This window comes from Carassius gibelio, chromosome A18, assembly GCF_023724105.1.
Source record: "Carassius gibelio isolate Cgi1373 ecotype wild population from Czech Republic chromosome A18, carGib1.2-hapl.c, whole genome shotgun sequence".
NCBI classification, from domain to species: domain Eukaryota; kingdom Metazoa; phylum Chordata; class Actinopteri; order Cypriniformes; family Cyprinidae; genus Carassius; species Carassius gibelio.
The window spans coordinates 12,726,477-12,745,260 of record NC_068388.1 but is presented as its reverse complement, the minus strand read 5'-3'; the positions used below and the strand labels follow the sequence as shown (position 1 = coordinate 12,745,260).

Below are 18,784 nucleotides of genomic sequence, written 5' to 3'. Positions count from 1 at the left end.
TGCTTGTCATTAATGCTTGATAAAATGGTTTGAGGTTTTTGCTATGAGCTTTAGCTGGTTAAAAATAGAAATACTGAGGAGAAAATACACATTATTTATTCATCAAGGTGGTGAAGGCCAGTGGAATACAGCTTGAATTGACAATCATTTTAACATACCAATGCCGCTACTAATGAAGCTCATCCTATTCGGACTGCATTTATAGATTATTTGTGACGGGTGGTGAGTGACCAGCCTGCAGGAAGTATTCGACCTCGTATAGTTAGAGATGGTCTACTGAATGGGTGGAGGATGCTCGTGAATTCTTCCTTGAATACAGCTTGGCATCTCTTTCTTTTGGCCTATGGCAGGACTTGCTGCTTCCTCTTAATAGAGGCTGATTCTCCTCAGTCAGAACCCATTAGTTGGCCTGCCAGTCAAGGGGGTTCGGAGGGGGGAGTTTGCACGGACCCCAGAGAGGCTGCCCTGAAGTTTCTCCTACACATGCCTGCTATCATTAGGCATGGATAATAAAGGGGCTCTGCAGTAACTTCTGTATTTCCCCCACACTGTCAACATCATTAGCAGCTTTTCCAGGACAGGTTGACTGACGCACCAGTCATGTCCAACAGATGATCACATTCTGTGTCATGTCAGCTTGTGATATCAAGCTTTACGTTTTTCAAAGATAGCATAACATACAATGATTTTCTGTGAGTGAAAGGTTCGAAACAATAAGGCAGGTCGCAGAACAGAGCTTTGATGCCAGATGAAAGCTTGCATACAGGTAGAGACTATGCATTTTTGCCCATGAACATTACACCTCAGCATGAATGGGCCAACCAAAGACGAAATACAGAGGCTATGTGATTTCATGATGGGTATGAATGCTAGGTGAACTTTGCATAGAAAATAATTTTGCACTTTAAATTCAGTAGACCTTTATATACACAAAAGTAAAAGATTTTTGACAAAAATTAAATAGCTATCATGCATATTATTATTAATTGGTTAAGTTATTATTATTAATATAATATCAAAATCATCAACATCAAAATCAATTACATTTATTTTTATTCTAATTATGAATAAACTAAAATGGTAATAATAAACATTCAAGAAAATTATTTGTTTTATTTCTAATTGTTATTATTATTAACTGCATATTATTATTATTATTTATTTACAAACAACAATTTAAAAATAGTAATTTCTTAAGTATTATTATATGATAAGATGATTATATATATATATATATATATATATACAAAATTATAAAAAAGTATGATAACAAAGTCAACAATTATTAAGGTTTTCCTCTCAGGCAAAGCCGTATGGTGTTTTCTATTCAGCCTGTGTTCAGGATCTAAGCGAATGCATTGATTCTATTCCAGTGAGCTTGTGGAACACTGAGTACTGTCAGAAGGGCGCTATTTTAAGAACTTAGTATGAATTATGGAGCAAAGTGCTATGCAATGTGCATCTCTGTGGCAGCGACCCTGAGAGCCCAGGCGTCTGTGGAATTGGCGGTGGTTGTGAGTGTGGACTGTGCCCTACTCCCAGTGTGTCTGGATCATGAGACTGTGTTTTGTGTTGTCATGTAGGAAAATGGCAGTGGTCCATCTTATGGCCTTGGCCCAGGGCAGTGTGCTCAGTGCTGGGTACTGCCTGCAGGGTCACCACCTGGCCGGTGCTTTCTCCAGTTACAAAGTGTTACTCAGAGAGACTGGACAGCATGACCATAATTGAATTTCACACATGCCACAGTGTACAGGGCTAAACAGTACTGTGTGTATTTGAACACAATATCTGTAACATTTGAACCAAATCTATCCGTGGTTTAGGGGGGAAATTTGATTGTGTAATGTTAAAAACTTAAAAATAGTTCACTCCAAAACAAATAAATATGAATGAATGACTGACTGACTGAATGAGTAATTTTCATATATATATATATATATATATATATATATATATATATAAACTCATTTACATCTCAGATGGCCCGAGGATGAGGAAAAGTTCATCAAAAGTGCTTAAAAATTGTTCTCAGGATCACATCACACATACTGTAGCATCACTAGTGTTCAAGTGAGAATTGAGCCTCATCACATGATTTAACAAGTTAAGCATTAAACAAAAATATTATTATTATTATTTTTATTTTATTTTTTTGAGAAGAAAACACTCAATTCTGTCTTATTCATTAGTGTTCTTAGCTAATAGAGTGAATTGTTGTCAGATAGGAAGCTTTCAATGCAGAGCCCTGCTAGTTTGCATGTTTGCTTGAAAGGCTATCCTGTCCCTTGGCTGACATCTCATTTTGTCTGAACTGATTTATTTTGAAAGAAATGAATAAGAAAGAGCGCCTTTTGCCAGCAAGGAAGGGAGTGAAACAGCCAGAAATAAAAGCGTTCCCTTTTTATCTGAGTATTATTATGTAAATGTTTGCATATAGATCTGAGGTTTCAAGCTTATTCAAAACCAAATTTTCAGATTTTAAAATGAAACAATATAACAGTTTCAGCTTTAAACAGAGGCAGAAATATTGTACTATGATAATTGAACATCTAAAGTAAAAAATGAATTTATGTACAAAAATAGATAGATAGATAGATAGATAGATAGATAGGGTTGGATGGAAAACATCCTGATGCATAAAATTATTTACCCTCAAGCATCAGTTTAACTCGGACCTCTGTTCTTTATTATAAATAGAAATAACATATCTTCTGAATTGTTGGGTTGGATGCCTGATGTCTCTTCCTAGTGTGGCATTGTGTTGCTGTTCATATCTCTGTTGCCATAAAGCCTAATGTCAGTGTGAAAAAGGACAAACATAAAAACACAAACTGGGCCAATTATCAGTGACTATGAAATCAAACACTAATGCAAAGTGGCAGAGCCTAGGAAGAGATACGCAGGGTGTCTTCAAGCTCTGCTCCCTCCGTCAGGGCTGTAAATGTGAACCCAGAGAGGACAAATACAAGGTCTACAGTTACATAACCAGGTAAGTCTTCCTGTGTCTCTGCTGCTACTGTTTCTCAGATCTGCCGAGAGAGAGGAAGAGGAGATGGCTGTCCATCTTCATCTTTTGCCCCGGGAAGAATAAGTCCTCTGACCATAACCATGTGACATATCATGTTGCACGTCTTACAATCTACAGTACATAGCCACATCTAAACTGATGGGCAATGTTATGGATTTGCTTAGGGGCGAATGTAAATTACACATACTACCTATTGACAAAAAGGTTAAACCTAAAACAAAACCACTAACTAAACCTTTTGATTTTTTTTTGTCACTGTATGTTCTCTGCAGGTTTCCTTGCTATTTCAGTGTACTACTTCAACAAGAAGTTTGAGTGGGAAAAATTCAAACCAATTCACACCAAAATATGAAGATTTTAAAATGAAATAATCTAACCGTTTTAACGGAGCCTTATATACACGTATGCATGTGTGTATACAGTATATACATACACACACACACACACACACACACCCACATATATATATATATATATATATATATATATATATATATATATATATATATATATATATATATATATATATATATATATAAATACTATATAAGAATAATACAAACCCGATTCCAAAAAAGTTGGGACACTGTACAAATTGTGAATAAAAACAGAATGCAATGATGTGGAAGTTTCACATTTTTATATTTTATTCAGAATACAACATAGATGACATATCAAATGTTTAAACTGAGAAAATTTACCATTTTAAGGAATGTTGGAAAATGAAAGTTCTTCCCTGAAAGAGACGATGTCTGGATGGGAGCATACGTTGTTCTAGAACTTGGATATATCTTTCAGCATTGATGGTGCCTTTCCAGATGTGTAAGCTGCCCATGCCACACGCACTCACGCAACCCCATACCATCAGAGATGCAGGCTTCTAAACTGAGCGCTGATAACAACTCGGGGTGTCCTTGTCCTCTTTAGTCCGGATGACATGGCATTCCAGTTTGCCAAAAAGAACTTCAAATTTTGATTCGTCTGACCAAAGAACAGTTTTCCACTTTGCCACAGTCCATTTTAAATGAGCCTTGGCCCAGAGAAAATGCCTGCGCTTCTGGATCATGTTTAGATATGGCTTTTATTTTGACCTTTAGAGTTTAAGCCAGCAATGCCGAATGGCATGGTGGATTGTTTTCACCGACAATTTTTTCTGGAAGTATTCCTGAGCCCATGTTGTGATTTCCATTACAGTAGCATTTCTGTATGTGATGCAGTGCCGTCTAAGGGCCCGAAGATCACAGGCATCCAGTATAGTTTTCCGGCCTTTACCCTTTTGACAGAGATTGTTTCAGATTCTCTGAATCTTTGGATGATATTATGCACTGTAGATGATGATAACTTCAAACTCTTTGCAATTTTTCTCTGAGAAACTCCTTTCTGATATTGCTTCACTGTTTTTTGCCACAGCATTGGGGGAATTGGTGAGAGACACTGCCACTCTGAGAGGCTCTTTTTATACCCAATAATGTTGCCGATCAACCTAATAAGTTGCAAATTGGTCCTCCAGCTGTTCCTTATATGTACATTTAACTTTTCCGGCCTCTTATTACTACCTGTCCCAACTTTTTTGGAATGTGTAGCTCTCATGAAATCCAAAATAAGCCAATATTTTGCATGACATTTCAAAATGTCTCACTTTAAACATCTGATATATTATCTATAGTCTATTGTGAATAAAATATAATTTTATGAGATTTGTAAATTATTTACTTCCTTTTTGACTCACAATTTGTACAGTGTCCCAACTTTTTTGGAATCAGGTTTGTATATGTGTATACATATGTGTGATATATATATATATATATATATATATATATATATATATATATATATATATATATATATATATATATATATATATATATATTATTTATAATAATAATAATAATAATATAAAAAATACTTTATATAAAATAAATCAAATCAAATTTATCAATTTAAAAGTGTCTACTGAATGCTTCTTGTGTAAATAAAAATGACAAAATATGGGTGAAATAATGATCCATCATCATTCTTTGTAACAGATATATTTCTAAGAACACTCTCTTAGAACTGTTACATTGAATTACTTTTTTTTTCATAAAAAAATGTCTAAGGTTACGTATGTAACGTCTCGGTTACGTATGGTAACCCTCGTTCCCTGAAGGAGGGAACGGAGACGCCATGTCGGTGACCGACAAATATGGGATATCGCTTCGATAGACCAATCTACTTTGAGTGTAAACTAAATGAGCCAATGCACAATTATTGCATCCAGCTGCTGCTGATTACTGCGTGAGTAGAAGAAGGCAGCAGGTGCAATGCATTCAAGTTTTTCGCTGAGGAGCCGAGCGGGGGACCCGGCATCTCAGCGGCGGTACAGCAACCATGGCGAAGGGACATGGTGTCTCCGTTCCCTCCTTCAGGGAATAAGGGTTTCCTTATGTAACTGAGACTTCCCTTTCAGTCGGTCACTCTCGACACCACGTCGGTGACCGACGAATATGGGATCCCTATCAAAGCGCCATGGGTGCTGCCCATTCCAGTGCCCTGTGCGAGCCGCCTGCGCCCCTATTAGGTGTAGGACGGGGCTCAGAACAAGCAACTCCACTCACCATTGTCAAAGCACTGCCTCACTGGGTGAGATTGGATAACACTGGGAAAACGTACCCGGTCCGCTTAGAACCGGGACGCTGCGGAAGCCCCATCCTTCCGGAAGGAGGTCTCGAAAGCAAATACACATATAGCATCCATTTTGGAGTATACAGAGAAATTTGAGGTGATTAAAAACCCTCTTGGGAAAGCAGAAGTCTGCCGGGGAAACACGGGCTCTAAGGCTATACCATGGACTATACACATACGAGTACCACTTAGGTTACAAAATTGAAACCCACCCGTCCATGGTTCTCACGGATACATCATGAAGGCCTGGTGTCGGACGTTCTGCCGCGTCCAGCTGCTTAGGGTGATGGAGGATCTCAACAGGGTCTACAGTACGGACACTTTGGAGCAGTTTAAGCAAGCCGACACTAACCGGGGCCTCTCAGTGCCACTACCCGTTTGAGGTGGGAACACAGGAGGATATCGGCTTTACACGAAGGCGATGGAACCTAGCGAACGTGTTAGGGGTCGCCCAGCCAGCAGCTCTACAAATATCTGTCAGTGAGGCACCACGAGCCAGTGCCCAGGAGGATGCAACACTTCTAGTTGAGTGAGCTCGCAACCTGAACGGACAGGGCACATCCTGAGCCAGATAAGCCAGGGTTATGGCATCCACAATCCAGTGGGCCATCCTCTGCTTAGAGACGGCACTCCCCTTCTGCCGGCCTCTGTAACAGACAAAGAGCTGGTCTGAGGTCCTGAAGCTTTGTGTCTGGTCTACGTAGCACCTTAATGCTCGGACGTGATAAAGCAAAGCCAGGGCTGGGTCTGCCTCCTCCAGGGGCAGCGCTTGCAGGTTCACCACTTGGTCTTTGAAGGGTGTAGTGGGAACCTTGGGCACGTAGCCAGGCCAGGGCCTCAGGATTACCTGGGGGTCAGCCGGCCCGAACTCTAGGCACGAATCATCAAAATGCATGCAGGTCCCCCATTCTCTTGATGGAGGCCAGTGCAAGCAGGAGCAGAGTTTTCAATGAAGGAAACTTTAGCTCAACTGAATGCAAAGAAGACCCCCAGAATCGGGGAGATCAGAGGACTCGAGGCTTAGGATAGCATCCTGATCACCGCTTAGCATAAGCTTCTTCTGGCCAGAGGCCTCAACCTCAGCCTCAGCGCACCATGGAGGAAACATTTAACCAGAGGGTTTCTGCCCTTCAGGGTGGAGCGGGTCAACCCTGTGGAGAGCCAGCAGGAACTCCAGCACTGTGCCAGCCGGGCAGTTAACTGGGTCGAGCTGGCGGTCTCCACACCAAGAAGTGAAAAGCTTCCAATTCAAGGCATACAGTTTCCTGATTGGGGGAGCATTGGATTGGAGAATAGTCTTAACAACCTCGGTTGAGAGACCAGAAGCTAAGAGTTGTGCCTCTTCAGAGAACACACTTACAGCCTCTAAGCTCCATGCGGGGGTGCACCCTCCGCCTGCGAGAGGAGATTTCTCCTGACGGGAACCTCCCATGGAGTGCCGTCAAAAAGAGAAATCAGGCCCAGGAACCATACCTGGTCCGGCCAGAACGGCGCACTTTCTCCAGAACTCCCGGGAGCAGAGCAATTGGGGGAAAAATTTACAGATGAAGCCTCTGCCACGTCTGTACCATGGCGTCCAGTGCCAGTGGAGCTGGATGAGTCAGAGGAAGCCAGAGGGGACAGTGCGATGTGTCTCGATTCTCAAACAGATCCACCCGAGTCTGGCCAACCACTCCAACTCTGCTTCATCACCTCGGCGTGAAGCCGCCATTCCCCGGGTCTCAGCCCCTGCCTCAACAGGATGTATGCTTCTATATTTAGATGCCCAGGAATGTGAACTGCTCTGAGCTAGAGGAATTCGTCCTGGGCCCACACAAGGATCTAGTATGCTAGTTGTATAAATGGCATGAGTGCAGACCTCCTTGGTGGTTGATTTAAGAGACCACCGCTGTGTTGTCGGTGTGAAAACTAGCTTTTCTGGAAACCTCCCAGGAGGTAGCGAGCCGCTTAGCATCGCTACGTTTCCGGGCGATAACTGAAAAAGCGCTCGCTGGAGACCGCCGCGCCCTGGAACACCGGCAGGGTTGACAGATCGATCTCCTGAGGGCACTGAGGAGAGATGGGCCAGTGTAATGCTCTTTCCCAGAGGGGCCTGCCCTCCGTGGTCCTGAGCAGCAGAATCAGGACTCTCGTAGCTGAAGTCTCCCAAAAACGACGGTCCTCAGACCCACGTCATCTGCTAGGAAGACTAGACCAGAGCCTGATCGGGGCAGGACCCCGTGAAGTACACTTGGCAGGGGCTCCCACACCGCCATGTGACCTCCTAAGGGAACCAGTCTCGCGAGTCTGACAATGCATGCTTCACTCTCAAGCAGACGACACACGAGCTTGCGTGTGTCCCTACCTTTTTTTTTTTTTTTTTTTTTTTTTGGCAGGGAAAACACACAGCCTGAACGCTACCTGCTCAGGCCCAAATTACTCTTGATTGAAGCTTTGACAATGGAGTTTATCAGTGGACAAACGACACTAAATAAGACTCACAAACAGATTGACTGACACACACACACAGAGTGCTTGCTGAAAACAGAAGGCTGATTACCGGCTTCGCCGCTCATGCTTTTATGCTTCCTGGTCTCTGACGTCACCCGCCTATGACGTCTCGCCCTTCCATTGGACTGATTATACACATTATTCAGAGACGTCACACTGGACTCGTTGCCCATTCGTTCTCGACACAGCTGTAAATCCTGAAGAGGAAATGTATGATAGTCTTCATTTCGTTTTATTATTATTAGTATTATTAGTATTATTTTACTCAGAACAGGAAATAAAATTAAACAGGACACATTCTTATGTAGTTTACAGAAAAACCAAATAAAAAATTAAAAGCTGTTTTAAACATTTATTGTCTTGATGTTTGAAAACACCTTTTCACAGACAAATCATAACTGAAATTTTAGTCAGCATTTAGGGAAACTTGAATACTGATGACATGAAAATTAATAGACGTACAAAGCCTCATGTTGATCCCATTTGGCCTTTAAAGCCTAAGGTGGGGATTAAATATGTAATAATAAAAAAAAAGAATGTTATAAAATGTTGATTAATACTTTATGACCTTGAACCACAAAAAGTGGAGATGACTTTGAAGACATTGATCTGTACCATTTAAAATAGGGATGCTTCCATTAACTATAATAATGAAAACAGGTGCTTTATTTGTGGTATCAGGTGGCCACATAAAACACAAATTTTCATAAAAATATGAATAGAAAAAGAAAAGAAACCCGTCCAATTGATTCAAGAACAAACTGTGCTATGTTTGGCTCTATCAGACTGCTATGCTGGCAGGATATTTTGCTAGTTCTCTCTGAGAAGGCTTTAGGAAGTCACAGAGTCATGTATGGTGCCCTGGGGAAAAGAACAAAATCTGTTTGTAGAATGTCAATCTCAGACCTGATGTCTCTGTTTCCTACTCTCCTTTGCACATGCAGCATTCTATTTCTGTATGCAAGAGAACAAAACACATATGGTGGAAACAGAAAAAAATATGCCTCGCAGTAAATTTCAAAGGTGGTGAAACTCCTCAGGGTTTAACTGTGTTTCTATATTGGGAGACTGCATAGCTACCAAAGTTTGAGGCACTTTGTTGCATATGGCTCTCGATTACAGCTGATTTCAAGTGAAGGTGAGATAACGTGATGGATGTTAAACATCTGCAATCTGCCTTTCATCCATACAATGTGATATAATAGGAGGGTGGGGGGATTTATCTTGATTAATGCTGGATTAACCAGAATCAGGCTTCATCTGTTATGAGGTTTTTGAATGTCCCCATTCAAGTTAGTGTCAACAGAGTCTCATTCTCCACCTTAAAATCAACAAAAATATATAAACATTAACAGCTTGAATATAAATCCTCATACAAGAATGGCACATGGAAACTGAAACGCACACACAGACACACAAAAGAATGCAGTGGGTCGAAGATCAATAACACATTTATGCTAATGAATATGTGATAATGTAAAGTCAGCATGAAATGTTATTTACAATCTTAACTTTATTTTTTAAACTTGTCATTACATTACTTACTCACCAATGGATCCTCTGCAGTGAATGGGTGCCGTCAGAATGAGAGTCCAAAAAGCTGATAAAAACATCCCAATAGTCAACAAGTAATCCACATGGCTCCAGTCCATCAGTTAATGTCTTGTGAAGTAAAAAGCCGCAAGAAAGAAATCCATCAAGATGTTTTTAGCTTCAGACTGCAATTTCCAGCTAAAGTACTAATCTTATTTGCATAACGTTGCTTTCTCCAGTGAAAAAGTTGTCTTGTCTGAATCAGGAGACAAATATCAAGCACCATTTACAAGCAAAAACCTTTGATTTTGATGTAAGAGGACAACAGGGGATGTACTTTTTCAATTGAGGAAACTATTATTAATTTTTCTTAACCAACATTCATAAAAACACAGACTCCACATAAATTAACTGATGAACTGCAGTTGCATGGATTTCGTGTGGTTTATTATGATGCTTTTATCAGCTGTTTGGCTCTCAGTCCGACGGCACCCATTCACTGTAGAGGATTCATTGGTAAACAAATGATGTTAAATTTCTCTAAATCTGTTCTGATGAACAAATAAACTCATCCACATCAAGGATGGCCTGAGTGTGAGTACATTTTCATCAGATTTTCCTTTTCGGGTGAACTATTCCTTTAAGAAAGTTAACAGGATGTGTTTTTTTTGTTTTCATTTCCATTCTACATTTGCTATCCATTCTACATTAGCGAAACAAACCAAAACAGCTGTTTCCGCTTCTCTGCTGGCAGTCAAAAATTACTTTTAACAAGTTCATCTTGCCAGCAGTGGGACAAAAAAGACTCTTAACCAACCTCTCTTAATAACAGTGGGGATAATTAGGAGTTAAGCTTAATTTTATTGAGTCATGCGAAGCAGTGTGATTAATATTCCAAAGGCTGTTCACACACATAGACACACTGACACACACACACACACACACACACACACTTACCTACTTAACCACAATGTGAGGACGTATGACTGGAAACCCTACCTTTAGGGACACCCCTTTCTGAAGGGTCTAGAGACTAAAGAAAGACATGACTGTACTTCTGGAGAAGCTGTCATCACAAATATCACTTGATTTGATCAATAAAAGCCTTCCTTAAAGACCTGACATTTTACCTTCACTTTAGGGACATTATTTTATATGTCGCTTTTGGGGACATTAAACACAAACTCTGATCAAGTCATACTTTGAGGACCATGGTGATACACAAACTCTGGTTAAGGTATACTTTCAGGACATTGTTGAGATGGTATATATTATTTATCCTAAGAAGACAGAAGTAGAATATTACAATTCAAAGTTCCAATACTGGACAGTGAAATCAAGCTAGTGCAAAGATACAGGTGTGAGAGAGTAAACTGGGATTCTTCTTTTCAGCAAGATCACTGTAAATGGGTAGCCTACATGTTTTGTCTGATTTGTAGCTTGAGATCAAGTGCCTTTGGCTGCTCAGTTGGGGAATGACAATTAACATTCAGAAATGTTATTGACTTGACTGATTGACTATCAGAAGCAAAAGATGAACAGAATTGAGCTGAATAATAACACTATTTTCTTTAATTTCAACTGCAAAACAGCTCTACATAAGTCATTTCATGATTGTTGACATTTGCAAGTTATATTATGTGTGTGAAGCTCCTTTGAAACATCTGTATTGTATCATGCGCTATAGAAATAAAACTGACTTCACTTCATGGCAGAGAACCTTTCACTGACCGAATCTGCATCCCTCTAGTTAATTTAGCATCGACTGTAAACTAATCATTATCACAAAAACATCTTAAGGAGTTTTCCTCACCAGAGTCATCTTTGGCTACACACTGGGGTTTTAAGACATTAGGCATGTTCCTCTGTAAAGTGTAGTAATTGTCAAAAAAACTCTATACAAATAAAAATAGTGATACACACTCTCCGATTAAATGACCCTTTGAGGACTCTAGCGACACACACACACTCCGATTAAATGACCCTTTGGGGACTCTAGCGACACACACACACTCCGATTAAATGACCCTTTGGGGACTCTAGCGACACACACACACTCCGATTAAATGACTCTTTGGGGACTCTAGCGACACACACACACTCCGATTAAATGACTCTTTGGGGACTCTAGCGACACACACACACTCCGATTAAATGACTCTTTGGGGACTCTAGCGACACACACACACTCCGATTAAATGACCGTTTGGGGACTCTAGCGACACACACACACACTCCGATTAAATGACTCTTTGGGGACTCGAGTGACACACACACTCCGATTAAATGACTCTTTGGGGACTCGAGTGACACACACACTCCGATTAAATGACTCTTTGGGGACTCGAGTGACACACACACTCCGATTAAATGACTCTTTGGGGACTCAAGTGACACACACACTCCGATTAAATGACTCTTTGGGGACTCAAGTGACACACACACTCCGATTAAATGACTCTTTGGGGACTCTAGCGACACACACACACTCCGATTAAATGACTCTTTGGGGACTCTTGCGACACACACACACTCCGATTAAATGACTCTTTGGGGACTCTAGCGACACACACACTCCGATTAAATGACTCTTTGGGGACTCTAGCGACACACACACACTCCGATTAAATGACTCTTTGGGGACTCTAGCGACACACACACACACTCCGATTAAATGACTCTTTGGGGACTCGAGTGACACACACACTCCGATTAAATGACTCTTTGGGGACTCTAGCGACACACACACACACTCCGATTAAATGACTCTTTGGGGACTCGAGTGACACACACACTCCGATTAAATGACTCTTTGGGGACTCGAGTGACACACACACTCCGATTAAATGACTCTTTGGGGACTCGAGTGACACACACACTCCGATTAAATGACTCTTTGGGGACTCAAGTGACACACACACTCCGATTAAATGACTCTTTGGGGACTCAAGTGACACACACACTCCGATTAAATGACTCTTTGGGGACTCTGATTAAATGACTCTTTAATATTAACAGTCTTGGACACATTGTGTTGAAAGTGCACATTGCAGTTAATGACAGAACTTCAAAAAAAATGTTTTTAAAGAACAACAATGAAAAATCAATTAACTTGGAGGTGGGAATGATTCTCAGTCCCCAACTATCCTCTGTACTTCCTCCATCCACCCTTCTTCAAAATCTCTCTACTTCCTCCTTTACATTCTCTCCTCCCTCTTTAACTCTACTCCTCCCTCTTCACTCCTCCCTCTCTTTATCCTCTTTAACTCTACTCCTCACTCTTTACTCCTCCCTCTTTTCATCCTCTTTACATTTACTGCCTCTATTCATCCCTTATATTAGCTGTGCTGGACATGGGCTGTGGCTGGATGTAACCGATTGGTGAGAGTTGCCGTGTGCAGATGAGAGAAGCTGAAAACTGAGATGTGATGTCAGACACTTTCTGCTTCCTGTAGTGATGCTCAGGCTAAGCTTGCATACTTTACTACAGCTGAAGTGGAATAAACGCATTATTTTCCAAATACAGATAATTCAGAGACATTTTCATTCAATACATGCACTAATGTTTGTACAAGAATAAAGTTCAAAATAAGCCTAAATACCAGTGAAGTGGGGTCTATCGCAACTACATGAAAAGAGCTTTTACTGTTATAAAGAACAGATGTGATCCTTAGTGGAACTGAAGGTGTGAGAAGAAACATGAAACACACTTGATAATTGTCAAGCAGTGTACTCTGCCAATCGTGGATTAGCTGTGTCATCATCAGAGCTCGTGAGTCGCTCTAGAGAATCTGCTCTGGCTGAGTCCTCCTGCTCTCCAATCACTCTAGTTGTACTCTGTTGCCTTATGGCACAGTCACGGGCGTCGCTGTCTGAAGTCAGACACAAGTACTAACCGTCAAGAACTGCTCAAGTTAGCAGCTGATCGTTCTGTGCAGCACTGCATGAAGTCCAACAAGCCTAATGCTCTCCTCCCCTCCCTCTTTACGTCCCCTTTACATTCTCTCCTCCCTCTTTACATTCTCTCCTCCCTCTTTACGTCCCCGTTACATTCTCTCCTCCCTCTTTACGTCCCCGTTACATTCTCTCCTCCCTCTTTACGTCCCAGTTACATTCTCTCCTCCCTCTTTACGTCCCCTTAACATTCTCTCCTCCCTCTTTACATTCTCTCCTCCCTCTTTACGTCCCCTTTACATTCTCTCCTCCCTCTTTACGTCCCCTTTACATTCTGTCCCTCTTTACATTCTCTCCTCCCTCTTTACGTCCCCTTTACATTCTCTCCTCCCTCTTTACGTCCCAGTTACATTCTCTCCTCCCTCTTTACGTCCCCTTTACATTCTCTCCTCCCTCTTTACGTCCCCGTTACATTCTCTCCTCCCTCTTTACATTATCTCCTCCCTCTTTACGCCCTCTTTACATTCTCTCCTCCCTCTTTACGTCCCCTTTACATTCTCTCCTCCCTCTTTACGTCCCAGTTACATTCTCTCCTCCCTCTTTACGTCCCCTTTACATTCTCTCCTCCCTCTTTACGTCCCCTTTACATTCTCTCCTCCCTCTTTACGTCCCCTTTACATGCTCTCCTCCCTCTTTACGTCCCCTTTACATTCTCTCCTCCCTCTTTACGTCCCAGTTACATTCTCTCCTCCCTCTTTACATCCCCTTTACATTCTCTCCTCCCTCTTTACGTCCCCTTTACATTCTCTCCTCCCTCTTTACGTCCCCTTTACATGCTCTTCTACTTTACGTCCTTTAACGTCCCCCTTTACATTCTCTCTTCCCGCTTTACGTTTGTATTTAGGCTTATGTTGAACTTTATTCTTGTACAAACAGACACTGTATCAAGCAGTGCATGTATTGAATGAAAATGTCTCCGAAATATCTGTGTATTTGGAAAATAATGCATTTTTTCTACTTCAGCTGTGGTAAAGTATGCAAACAGCGCGAGCGTCTCTTAATTTTAATGTCTACACCTTTATCTTAATTTCTTTTAATTTAGCTCCATTTCTTACGAAAAGAGCATAATGTGCAAAGTGTTGAAGTGTTTGTGCCTCCCTACAAACCACCCTTTCTTTTAGGAGTCATGATCCTGTTCCGCACATAATTTTTCACACCAGTCCATGTTCGCTGCTTCAAAGCTTCTGGCTCTGCATCACTACGGGAAGCAGAAAGTGTCTGACATCACATCTCAGTTTTCAGCTTCTCTAGTCTGCACACAGCAACTCTCACCAATCGGTTACATCCAGCCATAGCCCATGTCCAGCACAGCTATTCACTCTTCCCTTTTTTATCATCTTTACATTCTCCCCTCCCTCTATGACAGAAATATCAAAAAGTTTAACATGACATTTCATCCAACTATATTGTAACTGAACAAAGAAAATTGACCCTTACTTATCCTCTACTTCTTCATTAACCTTCTTATACTCTAACTTTTCACTATATATTCTGTTTTATTCCATCCACAAAATATTTCTACACCTTTATCCTCATTTCTTTTAATTTAGCTCCATTTCCTACAAAAAGAGCATAATGTGCAAAGTGTTGAAGTGTTTGTCCCTCCCTACAAACCACCCTTTCTTTTAAGAGTCGTGATCCTGTTCCGCACATAATTTTTCACACCAGTCCATGTTCGCTGCGTAAAGCTTCTGGCTCTGCGTGAATGCATCTTTCACAGTCTTGCTTACCAGGAACTTTGCATGTCTTGATGAAACTCATCATGTGTCTCTCTACTGCTTTTACCTCACTGTCCTCCCATTTCTTTTTTGGAGCATTTGAAGAACCTATGAAATAATTAAAAAGTAAATTCTCATTACACATTCTCATTACAACTAAATCGGTGAGTAAAGAGCAAATCAAGACTGTGTTCCCAATGCATCATTTTTTTTTTTAATTTGTCTGGATATTGCTGCATGGAGCCAATTCATGTTTATTTGATTATTGTTGTTTGTGCAATGTAGAGATTTTTCTTACCTTGATCCTCCTGTGAAACAGCTTGTTCAGATTGAACAGGTTGATCAGTCTGTACTGGTGCTGGTGCTGATGTCTGAGAGAGGTCACTGGAATCCTCCTCATCACTTGACATGGAATCACCTTGGGCCTCAAGTTGCTCTTAATAATTAATTAACGAAAAATGAACACTTTATTGCTTATACCTAGTATCTGTGACATGAATATATACATTGTTTTGCAAATATGTACAGCACAGATACACACAGAGCATGTATACTCATACCATTTGGGTCGATTTCAATGTCATCAAGTTTCTTTCCTTTGTAGTCAGACAGTGTTCCTTTCTCCATGGCCATTAGGACTTTACTCATTTTTGCCAGCTGCAGTGTTCCCTCTGGTAACCGATAATACTGTCTGTGGATTCTGATATCGTGACCAAGGAAATCAGCCAGTTGGTCTGCTTCATTCTCATTAAGGTTAAGAATTTTAGACATGGTTGCTATGTGTTTCCTAAGCCTAGTTGATGACAGTGCTTCAGGGTTCTTTATGCCACATTCGCAAGCAGCTTTGTTGATGCACTCTCCTCCTCTGTAGGCAGGTGAGGATGATGAGGGCTGCACAGGCGAGGTTGAAGGTGATGTGGGTGACTTGGACTTTGGAGTGGCTACAGAAAAAAAGAGACTGGCCGCCTGGCCCACACGAAAACAAGGATAAATATCTGAAGGGCCTTAAATGTAGTCACACAATGCTGATGTTGTTAACATTAACAATTTGAGAACAAAGTATAGTTTGCACGGTTTGATGTGATATGATAATTGATAAGCGATTGTTAAATTTAAAGGTGGGGTATGTAATTCTCTTTTTTGTCCATTTTTTCAAAATCACTTGAAATCCTATTCCTAACCCACTTACAGCCACTGAGTTAGAAGCACTGAAATGAAAAGTAAGCAATTTAATCATCTGTGGAACAGGCAGGACTCGAAAAAACTCCAGCCAATCATTTCCAAAACTACCTAGAATCATTAGACAGTAACTGCATCAATCAAACGGTCGTACCATACCCCCTCCCCCATCATGTCCATGTTCTTCGAATGGGTGGAGTCAAAGGAAAGAAGGTAAGACCATAGGAGTTGTGTATTTTCAAAATCTGCCGGCCGTTTTGCAAATCACATACCCCCACCTTTCATCAGCGCGATTCACTGCAATGCTTTTTTTCCCCTTAGTTGGTCAGAACAAAAGTGGATGTTACTTGTTCAGGTGTCATTTTCCAGTGAACATTCTTCTGTTGGTCATGACTCATACTTCCAAAAAGTATAATCGGTCATTGCAAATGACAGTATCCACACCGACGCGATGTGATTGACAGCAGCACGTTCTCCTCAAAACATTGGATTCATTCGCGCTGTGCCGTGTCAAAGCACAACCCATGTAAAGTTGATAGTTCCACGAATGACTGCAATTGCAGATTTCGAACAGAAATGGCGACAAAGACGAAAAACTAGGACTGCAGCGTTAAATAATTTCTTGTTTGTTTTTTTTTAATTGTGAGTACATAAATACATTTCAAATGACACGGGTGCTTGATGAAGTCGATATGCACCTACAAATCAACTTAAACCAAACCATTCTATGGTTTGCCAGCAATAAAGATATTTTCTATTTGAACACCTGAGCACCAGCTAATAGTGGTTGACTGTGCTGCGTGTTCATTATTTTGGGGGCGGAGCAATGAAGGGAGGGGTCTGTTTGTTTGGGTGTCGATTTCAAATATTAAGTGTTTCTCAGAAATCACTTATTGCATTTTTAACTAGCTGGCAGTAAACATCAGTAGATAGTTGTTGCATGTTTAAGAAGGTTACCGTTTTATTCCTTGATGTTCTTGATTTGCCTGACTGCTTATGAGGACCATTGCTGTTTACCTTGTCCAGTTCAGGAGAGGAAACAGAAGCTGCACAATGGGGCTAGATGTCAGAAAAGAAACCAGTGAATATCAAAATATCAGAATATTTGTAAAGGACAAAAAAACTTGTTAATGTTCATTCCTCTAGCTGTCCTATACTTTATATATCATTCCACACACAACTCTATGCTGAGAGAGTCAATAATATAGAATAATGATACAGATGTTTTAAAGTGGACTTACGGATTTATGCAGGCGCAAACTGCTGGCTGGCTTTTTATCAGTGGATTCTGCTGATGCTTTATTCAAAGGCTTGAGAAATATGAGACCACAATCACATGGTAACTAATCAGAATTAGAGTAAAAAATTATCATGAATTACTGATCAATCTCTTTAGCATTTTATTGATAGTACCTTGACTCGCCATGGCCAATCTGAGTCTCCATAATTGTAAGTGATTTCCTCTCCTGGTAGAATGTCTCGTACAGCAAACAGACACAGGTGAGGTTTTCTGCTCACTTCAACGGTTCTCATTTTGCAAGTAGGATTTCTGGTCTCATCGTTTGCAAGTCTTCCCAAAGACGAGTCTTCTTTAGATGCATCCATGCTATAAAAACATAAAATGAACACTCAATACTTATAATCTTAGTATATATGCTAGACATGTACAGTTATTTTTACAAGTGGTTCTGAACCCCAGTCCTGGGAACCCACCGCTCTGCATATGCTGTATGTCTGGTGTTTTAATCCACCTGATTGAGATGAGGAGTTCATCATCAGAACATGGCTCTATGAACTCATCTGAGTGCATCAGGTGAAGGAGACCTACAGAATCTGCAGAGGAGGGACCAGAACCACTGATCTATATGATAGTGTACTGCAATGTATGGTAATGTACAGCTCTCAGATAAAAGCATCTAAAAGTTACCATGTTGTTCTCTTTAGGGAATACAGGGGGAATTTTTTTTGATGACTCAAAGAAACTACACTCCGTACTCTATGTCAGTTCATGGTGAATTTGAAGTATTAGGGTGTGTTCACATCTGGCATGTTTTTTTAGACTGTTAATGTGGTTCATCTGAATAAATGTGAAAGCTGCTATTTGAAACCTGGTGCGACCAAACAAGCGGACCGAGACGCTGAAGAGAAGGGTCTCAGTTGGCTTCCAAATGAACTCTGGTGCAGTTCAAATGAAATATGAACATAACATGGACCAGAG

General features: G+C 40.8%; 1 protein-coding gene across 1 annotated transcript; it reads right to left on the bottom strand.

The window, feature by feature from the left end:
- Nucleotides 1-15,153: 15,153 nt before the first annotated feature.
- LOC127934551 (uncharacterized) lies at nucleotides 15,154-18,784 on the bottom strand. Its single transcript, XM_052532011.1, has 6 exons — nucleotides 17,980-18,784; nucleotides 17,808-17,876; nucleotides 17,524-17,625; nucleotides 15,948-16,353; nucleotides 15,686-15,823; nucleotides 15,154-15,495 (listed from the first exon to the last, which is right to left on the bottom strand). Exons 1-6 carry the CDS (start codon nucleotides 18,169-18,171, stop codon nucleotides 15,329-15,331), a joined length of 1,074 nt encoding a protein of 357 aa, XP_052387971.1. The 5' UTR covers nucleotides 18,172-18,784; the 3' UTR covers nucleotides 15,154-15,328.

Bases quoted from the DNA above. Each gene is read 5' to 3' on its own strand.
- LOC127934551 (XM_052532011.1), bottom strand. From the start codon at position 18,171: ATGGATGCATCTAAAGAAGACTCGTCTTTGGGAAGACTTGCAAACGAT. The intron at 17,877-17,979 runs GTACTATCAATA...ATATTTCTCAAG, and splicing joins ATTGGCCATGGCGAGTCAAG to CCTTTGAATAAAGCATCAGC. The intron at 16,354-17,523 runs GTAACCTTCTTA...CGTGTGGGCCAG, and splicing joins GAACATCAAGGAATAAAACG to GCGGCCAGTCTCTTTTTTTC.